This window comes from Macaca thibetana, chromosome 15, assembly GCF_024542745.1.
Source record: "Macaca thibetana thibetana isolate TM-01 chromosome 15, ASM2454274v1, whole genome shotgun sequence".
Classification (NCBI taxonomy): domain Eukaryota; kingdom Metazoa; phylum Chordata; class Mammalia; order Primates; family Cercopithecidae; genus Macaca; species Macaca thibetana.
The window spans coordinates 5,615,496-5,632,696 of NC_065592.1; the positions used below are offsets into that span (position 1 = coordinate 5,615,496).

The 17,201-nt window shown below is 48.7% G+C and overlaps 2 protein-coding genes across 2 annotated transcripts in view; one reads left to right on the forward strand and one right to left on the reverse strand.

Moving 5' to 3' along the window:
• AK8 (adenylate kinase 8) overlaps positions 1 to 6,280 on the forward strand; it is a 346,351-nt gene extending 340,071 nt beyond the window's left edge. The window contains exons 13-14 of the mRNA XM_050760106.1: positions 4,031 to 4,111; positions 5,933 to 6,280. Coding sequence (XP_050616063.1) covers positions 4,031 to 4,111; positions 5,933 to 6,170 — 319 coding nt within the window. The 3' untranslated portion in view covers positions 6,171 to 6,280. The remainder of the gene's footprint in view (positions 1 to 4,030; positions 4,112 to 5,932) is intronic.
• The window catches only part of GTF3C5 (general transcription factor IIIC subunit 5), an 870,547-nt gene that overhangs the window by 336,656 nt on the left and 516,690 nt on the right, over positions 1 to 17,201 (reverse strand). The gene's annotated exons all lie outside the window — the stretch shown is intronic.

Below are 17,201 nucleotides of genomic sequence, written 5' to 3' on the forward strand. Positions count from 1 at the left end.
GAATTCAGCTTTCAGGATTTCCACATTTGGGATTTTAGTCTTTTGAAATTGTGATCTTCAGGATTTTAGACATTAGAATGTAGACTTTAGGGATTTTGAACCTTTCAGGATTTCAGCGTTTGGGATTGGGACATTGGGGATTGGTCTTTCAGGATTATGATCCATACCTGGTAGTTCCAGCCAAGCCACAGGGATGCGAGGGGATCACGGTGGCGCCCCAGAGGGAATCAGGAGAATGAAAAGGTGTCTACAAGCCAAGGAGAACAGTGAGCGTGAGGACAGCGTGCGGGATCGGGGCCAGCCCCGGCTTTGCCGAGGCCAGGTCCCTCATCTCCCTGTAGAACATGAGGTTTTGACTCAGATTCATAATGACGTTTAAGGACCAGCAGCCCTTTGAGAATCTGACGAGCCCACCCAGCACCCAGGAGGGCACACATTCTCCATGTGGTCAGCAGTTTGTATCGAATTTCCGGGACTCACAGGACCCGTGGGGTGCCTGGCTCAGAATCCCTGGCCTGGGTGTTTTCTAAGGCAGTGGATTCCAGTCACCAGGGCCACGCTGGGCTCCCTCCAATGCCACTGACTCAGCAATTCTGGGCGAGGGGCATAGTCATCCACTGTCAAAGGCTCCTGATGGGATTCTGATGCAACTGATCCCTGGGAATTACAGGTCTAAGATCCCGCCCAACCCTAGGATTTTAGATCACTCTCAGTTCTACCAGTTAGATGAGTTTTTTTTTTTTGCCAGGGGTGGGGGAGCAGGGATGAAAAAAAAATAAAAAAACAGGCAGTGGGCAGAGACTTTAAAAAGAATGCTAGGCCTGGGTACCGTTGGTTCATTTCTTCATTCCTTCACAAGCATTTCTTGAGCACGTGCTTTATTGCTCTGGACAAAGCAGGTGACACCTGTGCCCCAAAGGTAGGTCTGGGCCTCATGGGAACGAGTGTCCCATTGGACCTACCAAAGCGTGGCCTCTTGGCAGCCCGCTCAACACATCTGGAGAATTCCAAGGATGTCAGTGACTGGCTGCTTTTGTTCACTGACTTGGAGGAGGCAGTCTGAAAATAACTGAAAAGTCTCCCACCGTATTGTTGACTTGGCACCCATAGGTACCTCCCGAAACCATATTTAGTTTCCAAGACAATAACAAGGTAATAATCCCGCCTAACATGATACAGCTAGCCTGGGCACTGCTGAAAACGCACGAATCGCTCAGAATTTGGCTTTCGGGATTTCCACATTTGGGATTTTAATCTTTCGATTCATCTTTTGATTTAATCTTTTGATTATGCTAGGAGGGAAGCAGGGAGGTCTCATTTGTGTGTGTTTTCTCCGCACGTAGAGGTGCTTCTGGCCTGAGTTTACCTTCTTGAAAGTGAAATGAATACAAGGCTTTAGGTGCACACGGAGTGTTTGTTGTCACTGATGTTTTCTTGTTGTCGCTGATGTTGTCACCAACTTTGGCCCCAGTGGACACTGCACATGCCAGTCATAGGACCCCGTCAATGTCGTCAAGGAGGAGATTCTTAAATGTAGTGCCTAAATTCCATATGGTGAGCTGGTAAACACTGGAGCTTCCTACTGTGTCCGACACGCAGCCAGCACTTGATAAACATATGTATAAATGAATTAAAGGGCAAACGAGCAAATAGTAAGTGAGCAATGGAATGTTCTAAAAGTTATTTTTAAAAAATGAACCAAGATGGTTCAGCGCTAGAAGACCTGGCTTAGCTCTGTGGGTGGGAGCTTCGGGGTCTTGGCTCTTCCCCAGCCCCACCTCTCCCAGCCAGAGCAGCCACACCTCTTGTCATTGTGTTTGTTCACACACTGTGTGAACACGGCTCCTCAACCACGCACTTGGCATTTGGGGCCAGATCATTCTTTGAGGTGGGTGCTGTCCTATACATTAGAAGGTGCTTTCCAGCATCACCGTCCAGCTGGGAAAACAAAACATGGCTCCAGATATTTTGCCAGATGGTTTCTGGGGGACAAAAATCACCCCTGGTGGAGAACCACTCTCCTAAGGTCTTATATAGGCCAGATATGGTGGCTCACGCCTGTAATCCCAGCACTTTGAGAGGCTGAAGGGGGCAGGTTTCTTGAGCCCAGGAGTTCGAGACCAGCTGGGCAAGACAGTGAGACCCCATCTCTGAAAAAAAGATAAAAAATTATCTGGGTCGGGTGGTGCACACCTGTAGTCCCAGCTACTCAGGATGCTGAGATGGGCAGATCGATGGAGCCTGGGAGGTCAAGGCTGCAGTGGGCTGTGATTGTAACACTGCACTCCAGCCTGAACAACAACGTGAGACCCTGCCTCTAAAAGAAAAAAAAAAAAAAAGGTTTTATATAAAGTAAGTGTTCCATTGCCCTAAAAAGGGGGGTGAGGATTAAACCATTGGAACTAGGCGTTTGAGAGATGAATTTCCTGGTGCTCCCAGTCTGAGAATCAGGAGGAGTGAGCGTCATCTCTTCTGCTGGGTTCTGATTTGGGCTTATCGGCAGGAGTGTCCTGCTCCTTTGGGTCCAGGGGCTCCTTTGAGAAAGAGAAAGAGAGAGGCCGGGCGCGGTGGCTCACGCCTGTAATCCCAGCACTTTGGGAGGCCGAGGTGGGCGGATCACGAGGTCAGGAGATCGAGACCATCCTGGCTAACACGGTGAAACCCCGTCTCTACTAAAAATACAAAAAATTAGCCGGGCGTGGTGGCAGCGCCTGTGGTCCCAGCTACTCGGGAGGCTGAGGCAGGAGAATGGCGTGAACCCGGGAGGCGGAGCTTGCGGTGAGCTGAGATCGCGCCACTGCACTCCAGCCTGGGCGACAGAGCGAGACTCCGTCTCAAAAAAAAAAAAAAAAAAAAAAAGGAGAAAGAGAAAGAGAGAAAGCTGAGAACAACCAAGCCCACCTCTCCAAGGAGGGCAGGGGCAGTCAGGGAGCCTGAACTCCCAGGAAGGGTATCCAGGAACGGTGATTAAATTATAACAGCTGCCACGCTGGGGCACCGAGTCTGTGCAGACCTCGCACTGAGCTTGTCACACACTTTATCGCGTTAAACCTTCAATACTAGGGAACTATAATTAGCCCCATTTTAGAGTTGGGGTAACTGAGTCTGACAGAGGCTGGGTCAGTAGTCCAAGCTCACACAGCAAGTCCATAGTGGAAGTGAGAGTCTAGCCTCTCTGTGACTAGACTGTGTGGCTCTGGAGAACAAGATGTTCCCCCAAAGCTCACCCAAACAATGATCCCCATCCCTGGGAGTCCCACCCCCAGGAGCGATGAGGGCTGAGAGCTGTCCCTGAACCAGGGGAGCTGAGAGTATCCTTACAGGGAGCCCTCCTGTCCCACATCTGCCCCTGGTGACCTCCAAGTGTGGTATCCCAGAGCCCTGAGCAGTGGCTCCAGTGGCTCCACCCACATGTGGGAAATGATGCCCACGCTCGTCTGGGGTGACGAGAGTCCAGCCTAGGGTTTGCTCCCCATGACCATCTGCTTGTTCTTGTCTTAATTGCACCCCAAATCGAATGTATAGAGGTAACCAGGTGATGATACAGAGAAGCCAATGTCACTGAAAGAAGAGTTTATTACTCACAGCTCCCAAGAAAAGGGGGGCACGCCACGCCATGCAGGACCACCTGGGGAGGCACCACAGTCGGTCAGGAGGGAGCAGAAGTGAGGGGATAGCGTGTCCCAGAAGGCAGACAAGTCACAGCGAGCGTAGGATTGGGCAGTTGGAATAATTTTGGCAGGCTCTGGTCTATAGGGATGCTTGGCACCCAGCCCTGTGGTGATTTAGGGCAGGAAAAATATTGGTTTGGGGTATGAGAGTCAGATGAAGGAAGCGGTTGGGGACACAGGCTCTGGAGTGGTTGGGTTGTACATGAAAGGCAGTTTTGCAGGCACATTCCTTGCTGGCTCTAGGAGTTAGCCAGCCCTGGGAGAAGCAGTCTCTCCAGGATTCGCAAGACCCGGGATGTCAAAGCATCATAAAATACAGGAAATAAAAAACATTATTAATGTGGTTTATTTCCTTATAGGGTATTTTTCCTGAATGTGCCATTTGATTCCATCATGGAGCGGCTGACTCTGAGAAGAATTGATCCAGTCACTGGGGAGAGGTTTGTGCTGTGTTTCTGGCGATTGGCAATCTGGGGGCTGCCAGGGGCCAGACCCAACTGCCTGACCAGTGCCATGGTGGAACCATTGCAGGGATAACACTGGTGACCACTGAAGGACGATTATCAAAATGGACTTTATCCAACTGGTTGTTCTGTGCAATATCTGTTGACCCTCTTTGCCTGGAAGAATAACCAGAAAATGTGTATTTAAAGCAACACAATGGGCCGGGCGCGGTGGCTCAAGCCTGTAATCCCAGCACTTTGGGAGGCCGAGATGGGCAGATCACGAGGTCAGGAGATCGAGACCATCCTGGCTAACACGGTGAAACCCCGTCTCCACTAAAAATACAAAAAAATTAGCCGGGCGTGGTGGCAGCGCCTGTAGTCCCAGCTACTCGGGAGGCTGAGGCAGGAGAATGGCGGGAACCCGGGAGGCGGAGCTTGCAGTGAGCCGAGATCGCGCCACTGCACTCCAGCCTGGGCGACAGAGCTAGACTCCGCCTCAAAAAAAAAAAAAATAAATAAAGCAACACAATGGTGAAATGTTCACCCACTCTATCCTGGGGTCAACAGCTTAATCTCGGCATGTGAAACAGCAGCCTGGGATGGGCGTCACCTGTGCGTTTCCTCACTGGCCTTTCCTCCAACCACGATGCATCCCGGCGGTGGTTGCTGTACAAACCCATCCCCACGGGCACAAGTTTCCTTTGAGGCTTCCCATAGTTACAGGAGGTAAATTCCGAGTTTGATTCTGCAGTCTGACCAAGTACAAGCACTGCACTCATGTTGAAATGCAATGGAAAACCCCACAGTCACTCAGAGGCAGGTGTTGCCATCTCTCCTGACAATCAGGGTCCCATTTCTTGGTAGGGACGCAGGAGTGGGGTGGGGCGGGGCAGGAAGGAAGTGCAGGGATTTTTCTAAAACGTAGACCTGATTTGTCATGGGAGTTTGTAGCTTTCCCATCTCAAGTACTGTGGCCTTCATGTCACCTTGTCCCTGGAGTCTCTCCCAACAGTGAACGGCTGTGGCACTTCCTTCCATCTCCACAGGTGCTGTAATGTCCCACTCCCTCAGCTAACTGTGAGCTCGGTGGGCACAGACCTGTCCTGCTTACCATAGCACTGTCAGCAGCAGATTTAACGCTGGACTCAGTGCAGATAAACATTGAATAGAAGGGAGGAAAAAGGAAGAAGAGGCCAGGCACGGTGGCTCATGCCTGTAATCCCAGTACTTTGGGAGGCCAAGGCGGGTGGATCACCTGAGGTCGGGAGTTCGAGACCAGCTCGGCCAACATGGTGAAACCCCTTCTCTACTAAAAATACAAAAATTAGCTGGACAGTAGTGGTGCAGGCCTGGGAGGCGGAGGTTGTGGTGAGCCAAGATCATGCCACTGCACTCCAGCCTGGGCGAGAGAGTGAGACCCTGTCTCAAAAAAGAAAAGGAAAAGGAAGAAGAGAAAGGGAGGAAAGGAGGGAGGGAAGAAAAGGAGAGTAGGGAGGAGGGAAAGAGGAAGGAAGGAGGGAAGGAGGGAGAGAGGGAGGGAGGAAGGAAAGAATTTGCCCATGTATGATTGTATTCTGTCCTTCTATCACTGATCTCTCTCCCTCTCCCTTGAGCGGGGAGCACATCATGGGTATCTCTGTAGCTCCAGGGCCCATCAGTCAAATGTGTGCACACAGCGGTCCACAGCAGCAAATGTTTGGCGATGGTGGTGGTAGCCAGGACACCCCAAATTGGTCCACAATAGAGTAGAGGGTCCCCTTCTCCCCTGCTTCCGGGCCAGGCCGTGGGTCACCTGCGTTCCTTCCTCCCTTGCAGGTACCACCTCATGTACAAGCCACCTCCCACCATGGAGATCCAGGCTCGCCTCCTGCAGAACCCGAAGGATGCTGAAGAGCAGGTCAAGCTGAAAATGGACCTGTTCTACAGGAACTCGGCCGACTTGGAGCAGCTCTATGGGTCGGCCATCACCGTCAACGGAGACCAGGACCCATACACCGTCTTTGAATACATCGAGAGCGGCATCATTAATCCCCTGCCCAAGAAAATCCCCTGATGGGTTCAGAGCCAGGAGCGCCGCCCCAGGGAAAGAGTTAATCCCCTGCCCCCAGCCCTCCAACCTCTGCAAAGCTCCCCTAAAAAGCCAATAAAGCGTGCTGGGTACAGTCTCATGCGTCCTGAAGGTGAGGCGGCTGGAAGTTGGCCTCATGTAGGGGTCTGGGGACACAGGACAGGTGAAGCCCACAGTGGTGGTAAAGTGGAGTGCAGGCCGGGTCTCTGGAGTCAGACCTGGGACAAGTAGTGGCTCCAGCACCAGCGCGTGGTGTGTCCTTGGAGTCCCAACCCACAGAGCCTCTCTTCTCACAACCAACTTGAGGCTAGAAACCGTAGCCGCCTCACAGGCTTGCTGTGGGATAAGGAGTGGTGATGCCGACAAAGATCTCAGCACAGTGCCCGGCTCCAGAAGCACTCAACAAATGCAGCTTTTAAAACACCCACCTTGGCCGGGCGCGGTGGCTCACGCCTATAATCCCAGCACTTTGGGAGGCCGAGGCGGGTAAATCACAAGGTCAGGAGTTCGAGACCAGCCTGGCTAATATGGTGAAACACCGTCTCCACTAAAAATACAAAAATTAGCTGGGCGTGGTGGCTCATGCCTGTAGTCCCAGCTACTCAGGAGGCTAAGGCAGGAGAATTGCTTGAACCCAGGAGGCAGAGGTTGCAGTGAGCTGAGATCGCACCACTGCACTCCAGCCTGGTCGACACAGCAAGACTCTGTCTCAAAAAAAATAAAATAAAATAAACACCTAAAAAATTACATATGTATAGAAGAGCTCCGTTTTCAGTTTTTGTTTTTTTTCTTTGAGACAGGGTCTTGCTCTGTCACTTAGGCTAGAGTACAGTGGTATGATCTCGGCTCACTGCTGCCTCGACCTCCCGGGTTCAATCCATCCTCCCACCTCAGCCTCCCAAGTAGCTGGGACTACAGGCATGCACCACCACGCCTGGCTAATTTTTGTATTTTTTGAAGAAACGGGGTTTTGCCATGTTGCCCAGGCTGGTCTCTAACTCCTGAACTCGAGTGAACCTCTTGCCTCAGCCTCCCAAAGTGCTGGAATTATAGGCATGAGGCGCCATGCCTGGCCCATTTTCAGTTTTAATCCATGTGCTTACTTCCATTTAGTCTTGCTTCTTCCAGGCAGTGATCCCGTGGTGAAAGCTCTGGTTTGATTGCCATGTTAATCACCGTGCTTGACAGAAGTTAAAAGGGGAGGAACTGGGCTACTCCTTGTTGACGAAAAGAGTCAAACTTCATAAAATAGTTTAAGATTTTTTTTTTTTTTTTTTTTAAGATGGAGTCTCGCTCTGTCGCTCAGGCTGGAGTGCAGTGGTGCGATCTCGGTTCGCTGCAACCTCCCAGGTTCAAGCAATTCTCCTGCCTCAGCCTCCCGAGTAGCTGGGACTACAGGCACCCGCCACCACACCCAGCTAATTTTTGTATTTTTAGTACAGACGGGGTTTCACTATGTTGGCCAGGATGGTCTCAATCTCCAGACCTCATGATCCGCCCGCCTTGGCCTCCCAAAGTGCTGGGATTACAGGTGTGAGCCACTGCGCCCGGCCAAGAGATTTGTTCTGAGCCAAATATAAGTGACTGTGGCCCGTGACACAGCCCTCAGGAGGTCCTGAGAACATGTGCTCCAGGAGGTCAGGGTACAGCTTGGTTTTATATGCTTTTGGGAGGCATGAGACATCAATCAAATACATTTAAGAAATACACTGGTTTTGTTCAGAAAGGCAGGACAACTCAAAGCGGGCTGGGGGGTGGGGAGGGGGGGCTGTGCATGGTGTGGAGCTTCCAGGCTATAGGTAAATTTAAACATTTTCTGGTTGACAATTGGTTGAGTTTATCTGAAGACCTGGGATTAATAAAAAGGAAATGTTGAGGTTAAGATAAAGGATTGCGGAGATCAAGCTTTATTGCGCAGAGGAAGCTCTCAGACAGCAGACTTCGGAGAGAGCAGGTTGTAAAATGTTTCTCATTGGACTTAAAAGGGTGCCTGGCTCTTAGCTGATTATCTCCTGAATCTGGAAAGGAAGGAAGGAAAACAAAGGGGAAGGGGACTCTCTATAGAATGTGGATTTTTCCCACAAGAGACTTGGCAGGGCGATTCCAAGGTACGGCAAGGAAATAGATTTTGGAGTGAAACATGTTGACATTTTCCCTTGTTACGCCAGAGTCAGATTGGAAAGTAAGTCACGATATACAGAGCTAAATAAAACCCATCTGATGAGAATTTATGGTTTGTAGGGCATGACTTCCCAGACCCCCTAGAAAGGAATTTGGGCAAGATTTTAAAAATCAGCCTAGTCCTCACCCCTCCTTGGCCTGATCTGGAAAAGAAGGCATGTGAGGGACCCGCAGACAGCAAATAGGCGGGAGTCCACGTGCTGTGCACCAGTCCTGGGCCAGCCCCTATGGTGAGGCCTTGGCACACACAGGCTCATTTCACCCACACAAGAGGCTGGCAAAGGAGAAAACTTATGATCTCCATCATCCAGATGGGAAAACTGTGGCTCAGAGAGGGCAATGGCTTCCTCAGCTCACACAGGCAGCCGGCGGCCGACCTAGGGCATGTGACCCCACTGTGCTGTCCTGCCTCTCACTGAATCACCCACCTTTTGTGAACAAGGTAGCCGCACTGTCCAGCCCTAGAGAGAGAGAACTGACTGGTGAAACTGGGGAGACAGATTCTCTCCCACTGCAGGGGAAATATGAGTTGGTTCAGTCACCTTGTAGGGCACCGTGACGGCATCTACTAAAATGTGAAACGCGCATAACGTACCCCACCCATTCAACATGGGACAATGTCACTTCTCAGCTTCTACCCTTGAACTCACACATGCACAGGGAGACACGTTTAAGGATGTTTACTGCAACACTTCATAATAGAATGATAGAGGAAGAAGAGACAGAACCTAAGGGTTCTTTCTTTTTTTTTTCTTTTTTCTTGAGACATGGTCCAGTCCCAGACTGGAGTGCAGTGACACAATCATAGCTCACTGCAGCCTTGACCTGCCAGGCTCAAGTGATCCTCCCACCTCAGCCTCCCAAGTAGCTGGAACCACAGGCATGCAGAGCACCATGTCCAGGTCATTTTATTTTTAGTAGAGATGGGGTTCTCTCTACATTGCCCAGACTGGTCTTGAACTCCTGGGCTCAAGTGATCCTCCTGCCTCAGCCTCCCAAAGTGCTGGGATTACAGGCATGAGCCACCACGCCCAGTCCCTAAATGTTCTTACTGGTGAGGCAGACACTGATGGATGCCTTCCTTTGGGGGTTCCCTTCCTCCATGCCATCGAACCCACACTTTGTTCAGGCTACTAAGGTAACCACCTAAAACTCCTGATTTTTCCCTGCAACTAGGGTGACCATGGAACAAAGTTCTGGCCAATGAGAACTTTCAGGAAAGTCATTGTTCTCCTCACCAAAAAAGAGGGAGGGAAGGGAAGCGAGGGGTATATGGGGACCACTCTCCATATACTGTTAGTGTTTCAATTCTGGCTCAGTCCCAAGCCCAGGTGTGGGCCCACAGCCATCGCCAGGTGGTGTCCCGTGCTCATCATCCTACACTGATTAGGAAACGCTCAGTCTGCCCTGGAGCCTTAGCCATGTGCGGGACGAGTGAATATCTTAACGAAGAGGACTTGGTTGGGGAAAAAAAAAAAAATACTGAGGTTGTTGAAAGGCAACCAATAAGATCCTGCCGATTCACTCCTTCCACAGAAGGAATCAAGGTCTCCTGCCTCCAGGGCCAAGGCTTCTTCCTCCCCTGGACTTGTCCCTTCTGTGATATCCATTCTACAGGTGGGGAGACTGAGGATTCTGTGGCCAGAGCCTTGAGCATTTAAAAAGGGTCCCTTGTCTGGGCATGGTGGCTCACGCCTGTGATCCCAGCCCTTTAGGAGGCTAAGGTGGGCAGATCACTTGAGGTCAAGAGTTGGAGACTAGCCTGGCCAACATAGTGAGACCCCCGTCTCTACTAAAACTACAACAAATTAGCTGGGCATGGTGGTGGGCGCCTGTAATTCCAGCTACTCAGGAGGCTGAGGCAGGAGAATCGCTTGCACCTGGAAGGCAGAGATTGCAGTGAGCCAAGATTTGTGCCACGACACTCCAGCCTGGGGGACAGAGCGAGACTCCATCTCCAAAAAGAAAAATAAATAAATAAAAATAATAATAAAGGGTCCCTTGTCCACTTCTAACCGGAGGAGACCAAGGTCATTATTAAAGCCGTCTCTATCAAGTAAAGTAGAAAAAAAAGTTGAGGCCAGGCGCGGTGGCTCAAGCCTGTAATCCCAGCACTTTGGGAGGCCGAGACGGGTGGATCACGAGGTCAGGAGATCCAGACCATCCTGGCTAACACAGTGACACCCCGTCTCTACTAAAAAATACAAAAAACTAGCCGGGCGCGGTGGCGGGCGCCTGTAGTCCCAGCTACTCGGGAGGCTGAGGCAGGAGAATGGCGTAAACCCAGGAGGCGGAGCTTGCAGTGAGCTGAGATCCGGCCACTGCACTCCAGCCTGGGCGACAGAGCGAGACTCTGTCTCAAAAAAAAAAAAAAAAAAGAAAAAAAAGTTGAGTTAATGAATTTTTCAGTTCTTAGGTTCATGCATTCCACAAATACTAAACAAGCACTACTCTGCCCGACGCACCTGTTTCTTCTGGGCCTATAGCAGGTGATAAGACAGACAAAGCCCTGCACTGTGCACTGGACCAATTTTATACTTGTCTCCACACACAGGGGTTCCCAGGGTCAGCTCCAGATTCCAAGAAGGGCAAAACGGCCAGGGCCCAGGCTCTAGGACCTAATAACGAAGTTTGCCCTTTAGCAAAACAATTGCCTGACGATGATGATGATGATTTGAGACAGAGTCTCGCTCTGTTGCCCAGGCTAGAGGGCAGTGGCACCATCTCAGCTCACTGCAACCTCTGCCTCCTGGATTCAAGCAATTCTCCTGCCTCAGCCTCCTGAGTAGCTGGGATTACAGGCACACGCCCAGCTAATTTTTGTGTTTTTAGAAGAGATGGGGTTTTGCCATGTTGGCCAGGCTGGTCTTGAACTCCTGACCTCAGATGATCCGCCCGCCTCGGACTCCCAAAGTGCTGGGATTACAGGTGTGAGCCACCGCGCCCGGCCTATTTTTTATTTGTATTTTTTATCAACAGCCCAGGAGCATCAAACAAGCTACAGAGTGACCAGCCTGGGCATTCCTTCCCTGGCATGAGAGGGCTGAGGTCAAGTTTCACAGCCGTCACTTCTGTATTTGAGTAATGTCCACACAGTACACTCCAGTTTTTCCTATCAAGCTCATATTTCCTTTGTGAATCTTTTCCAATTGATCTTGGACCCCGCAGCCAGAATGAGGACACTGACATCGAATTTAGTTATGACCACTGGGGCACCAGTTGGTTACTCTAAGAAACAGCAAGATACTCCCCTGATATCCAGATGGAGAGGAAGAACAAAAAATGTGGACCTCTCTACGGGCCCAGGTCGGAGATGTCTATTCACTGAGCCCGCTGCCTTAGATTCATGGGGAGGTTGTACCTGAAGCTGGGCAAGCATCAGGATCTCATCTATAGTGATATATTTATGCACTCTACAAAGCATAACAGACTGACAGGTGGAAATTCCATCATTGTATGTAATGGAGGAGAATGAATAGCAACGAACCTCCTAGCCACTTTAAAAAATATATATGTATTCATTGATAATATATATAAAACAATTTTATTGAGAAATAATTCACATATAAAATTCATCCATTAAAAGTATACAATTTAGGCCGAGCGTGGTGGCTCATGCCTTAGCACTTTGGGAGGCTGAGGCGGGCAGATCACCTGAGGTCAGGAGTTTGAGACCACCCTGGACAACATTGTGAAAGCCCATCTCTACTAAAAATACAAAAAATAGCCAGGCGTGGTGGTGGGCGCCTGTAATCCCAGACACTTGGGAGGCTGAAGCAGGAGAATTGCTTGAAACCAGGAGGTGGAGGTTGCAGTGAGCCGAGGTTGCACCACTGCCCTCCAGCCTGGGGGACAGAATGAGACTCCGTCTCGAAATAAATAAGTAAATATGAATAAATAAATAAAAATAAAAGTGTACAATTTAATGGTTTTTAGTATGTCTACAGAATTGTACAATTCTCATTAATTTAAGAACAATTCATTGTCCCACAAAGAAACCCCATACCCGTTAGCCATCACTCCCCATTTCCTTCTCCCCACCCAGTCTCCTGGCAAACACTCCTCTACCTTCTGTCTCTATGGATTTGCCTATTCTGTACATTTCACATACAATCATACATGGAATTACACAACATGTGGCCTTTTGTGTCTGGTTTCTTTCTGATGCTTTCAAAGTTCATTGCGTCGTAGCATGGATCAGTCCTTCGTTCCTGTTTATTGCACAGTAATATTCCATCATATGAATATGCCCCATTTTGTTTATTCATTCATCAGCTGAACGCGTTTCAATTGTGTCCACTTTTGGACTGTTATGAATAACGCTGCCGTGAACATTTGCATATAAGTTTTTGTGTGGACAGATGTTTTAATTTCTCGAGTATATGCCCAGGAATGGAATTGCTAGGTTGTTTGATAATTCTGTTTAACCTTCTGAGGAACCACTGGGCTGTTTCTAAAACAGCTGCAAGACTTTACATTTCCCCCAGCAGTGCATGAAGCGTCCAATTTCTCTACATTGTTGCCAACACTTGTTCACATCTGTCTCTATAACCACCCTATGGGTGTGCAGTGGTATCTCATTGATTTTCACTTCCCTGATGACTAAGAACATTGAACAACTCTTCATATGCTTATTGGCCATTTGTATGTCTTCTTCGGAGAAATGTCTATTCAGATCCTTTGCCCACTTTAAAATGGGATGGTTTGTCTTTTTATTATTGAGTGATGAGTTCTTTATATATATATATATATTTTTTTTTTTTTTTGAGACAGAGTCTGGCTCTGTCACCAGGCTGGAGTGCAGTGGCGCGATCTCTGCTCACTGCAACCTCCACCTCCCAGGTTCAAGCGATTCCCCTGCCTCAGCCTCCCGAGTAGCTGGTACTACAGGCGCCCGCCACCAGGTCCAGGTAATTTTTTTTTTTTTTAATTTTAGTAGAGACGGGGGTTTCACCATGTTGGCCAGGATGGTCTCGATCTCCTGACCTTGTGATCCACCTGCCTCGGCCTCCCAAAGTGCTGGGATTTATAGGCATGAGCCACCACGCCTGGCCGAGTTCTTTGTATATTCTAAAGACAAGTCCTGTATTAGATATATGATTTGCAAATATTTTCTCCCATTCTGTGGGTTGTCTTTTCACTTTCTTGATGATGCTGTTCATAGTACAAAAGTTTTTAATTTGGATTGAGTCCAACGTATCTATTTTTTCTGTCACGTGTACATTTGGTGTCTACAAAGGCTTTGCCTAACCCAGAGTCACGAAGATTTGCTCCTATGTTTTCTTCAGAGTTGTATAGTTCTAGCTCTTACATGTAGGTCTGTGGTCCGTTGTGAGTTAACCTTTCTATATGGTGTGAGGATGGAGTCCAGCTTCATTCTTTTGCAAATGGGTATTCTAGCCACTCAAAGCATGTCATTTTGTCTCTGAGCAGCTCTTTGGGAGCTTTCCCTAGGGTGATGGCTCAGCGGGTAAGATTATCTGGGATGCTTGTTTAAAAAATAAGACTCAGGCCAGGCGTGGTGGCTCACACCTGTAATCCCAACACTTTGGGTGGCCGAGGCGGGCAGATCACAAGGTCAAGATTTCAAGGCCAGTCTGGCCAACATAGTGAAGCCCCATCTCCACTAAAAATACAAAAAGTTAGCCAGGAGTGGTGGTGTGCACCTGTAATCCCAGCTACTCAGGAGACTGAGGCAGGAGAATCACGTGAACCCAGGAGGTGGAGGTTGTAGTGAGCCGAGATCATGCCATTGCACTCCAGCCCAGGCGACAGTGTGAGACTCTGTCTCAAAAAAAAAAAAGAAGACTCAGCTGGGCGCAGTGGCTCACGCCTGTAATCCCAGCACTTTGGGAGGCTGAGGCAGGCGGATCACCTGAGGTCAGGAGTTCGAGACCAGCCTGGCCAACGTGGTGAAACTCCATCTCTACAAAAATACAAAAAAAATTAGCCAGGCATGATGGCTGGTGCCTGTAATCCCAGCTACTCAGAAGGCTGAGACAGGAGAATCACTTAATCCTGGGATGTGGAGGTTGCAGTGAGCCGAGATCACACCACTGCACTCCAGCCTAGGCAACTCCATCTCAAAATAAATAAATTAATTAAAATAAATTAAACAAAAAATAAGACTCCTGGGCTCTATCCCCAGAGATTCTGATTTAACACTTCAGGGCAGGGCCTGGAAATCTGTTTTTGTAGCAAACATCCCACCGTTGATCAAGTGTCTGTGGACCTGAACTTTGAGAATCATTGCCTTTTGTGGAGGATGCTTATAGTGAGAACATGAAAATTCAAACATGGCTGGGCACAGTGGCTCACACCTGTAATTCCAGCACTTTGGGAGGCTGAGGCAGATGGATCACTTGAGGCCAGGAGTTCGAGATCAGCCTGGCCAACATAGCAAAACCCTGTTTCTACAAAAAATACCAAAATCATCCAAATGTTGTGGCATGTGCCTATAGTTCCAGCTACTCAGGAGGCTGAGGCAGAGAATTGCTTGAACCTGGGAGGTGGAGGTTGCAGTGAGCCGAGATTGCACCACCGCACTCCAGCCTGGCCAACAGAGCGAGACTGTCAGAAAGAAAGAAGAGAAGAGAAGAGAAGAGAAGAAAAGGAAAAGAAAGAAGGAAGGAAGGAAGGAGAGAGAAAGAAAGAAAGAAAGAAAGAAAGAAAGAAAGAAAGAAAGAAAGAAAGAAAGAAAGAAAGAAAGAAAGAAAGAAAGAAAGAAAGAAAGAAAGAGGGAGGGAGGGAGGGAGGGAGGGAGGGAGGGAGGGAGGAAGGAAGGAAGGAAGGAAGGAAGGAAGGAAGGAAGGAAGGAAGGGGGGGGAGGAAAGGGAAGGGAAGGGGGAAAGAAAAAAGAAAAGAAAAGAAAAGAAAAGAAAACATTCAAAAGTAACTGGAGACTTCCAGTTCTGACAACCTGCAGATTAGAGATCCTGATTATGCCTCTTAAAACAAATCCCGAAAAATTCTGAATGAAATGTGGTGACAGGGCCGGGGACTTGTAACTATAACTGAGCTAGCAGGAAATATACTTGGCCGAAAAGGATATGAAAGTAGGAATCCAGACAGACGGCTGAAGCCACAGCTGCCGTGGAAGTGTGTGTTGAGCCCGGTGGCCCAGATCTTCAGTTAAAATGGTGCACACATGGGACACTGGAGGCGAAGTGCAGAGTCTCCCCTCTCCGCCCCAGGGAAGAAAGAGAGACTGGGAGGAAAGATTTGCGATGCATTTACCCAAACGGTATTAGTGCCCAGAATATGTGCACAACTCCTAAATATTACCAAGTCACAAGCATTCAAATAAACAAATGGAAACATACATGAACAGGTATTTAACAGAGGAAAACATGAATGGTCGATTAACTACACGAAAAACGCTTAACCTCATTGGTGATCCAAGTTTTGCAAATTAAAAGTCACAATGAGATGTGCCTGCACACCCACCACCAGAATTTAAAAGGATTGGCAATACCAAGTGTTGGGGGGAACGTAGGGCAGCAGGAACTCTCGTATGGTGCTGGTGGGAGTGGAAATTGGCTTAACCACTTGGAAAACTGTTAAGAAATTATCTGCCAAGACTGAGCATGCCTGCCCTGTGGCCCAGCAATTCGTCTCCTAGTATGTACAAAACGAGTGTGTAAGCCTAGAAAGGGACATGAATAAGAATGTTAATAGCAGTTTAATTCATGTTAGCCCCAAACTGGAAATGGCACAAGTGTTTATCAATCATGGTTTATTCATGCTATAAAATATTACATGACAATAAAAAACTCCTGATAAATGCCTCAATAGGGGTGAATCTCACAGCCAGACACAAAAGAGCACACACTTTATGATTTGATTTACATGAAGTTCAAAAGCAGATAAAACTAAGCACTGTTAATAGCGATCATCTCTAAGAGAGACATGCCTGAGAAGGGGCACAAGGACTCTGGGGTGATGTAAAGGTTCTGTATCAATCCGGGTAGCGGTTATGCTCAAATTCTAGGCTGTGCACTGAAGTCTGTGGCCTTTATTGTACATGGTATATGTTAATGAAACCGCTGAATACATTTGAGACGGGCTTAAGTAGCAATACGCACACACACACACACACACACACACACACAGAGACACAACTGAAGAGAATTCTTTTTTTTTTTTTTTTTTTTTAAGACGGAGTCTCGCTCTGTCACCCAGGCTGGAGTGCAGTGGTGTGATCTCTGCTCACTGCAAGCTCCACCTCCCAGGTTCACGCCATTCTCCTGCCTCAGCCTCCAGAGTAGCTGGGACTACAGGCACCGGCCACCACGCCCAGCTAATATATATATATTTTTTTGGTATTTTAAGTAGAGACAGGGTTTCACCATGTTAGCCAGGATGGTCTTGATCTCCTGACCTCGTGATCTGCCTGCCTCGGCCTCCCAAAGTGCTAGGATTACAATCATGAGCCACTGCGCCTGGCCTGAAGAGAAAAATATTAAAAAGACATGAATGGGCTTTTTTGGTGTGTTTTAGAGGTGGTTTCGCTCTGTCATCCAGGCTGGAGTGCAGTGGTGTGACCATAGCTCACTGCAGCCTCCAACTCCTGGGCTCAAGTGCATCTCCTGCCTTAGCCTCCCAAGCAGCTGGGAATACAGGTATGCACCACTGCACCCAACTAATTTTTTTTTAAGAGATAGGATCTTAAACACTTGGGATCAAGTGGTCCTCCCACCTTAGCCTCCCAAAGGGGCTGGGATTACAGGCGTGAGCCACTGCCCCTGGCCCATGAATGGGCATTTTACAGAAGAAAACATGATTAGGCGATTAAATACATGACAAAAGCTCCACCTGATTAATAATCAGGGAAAT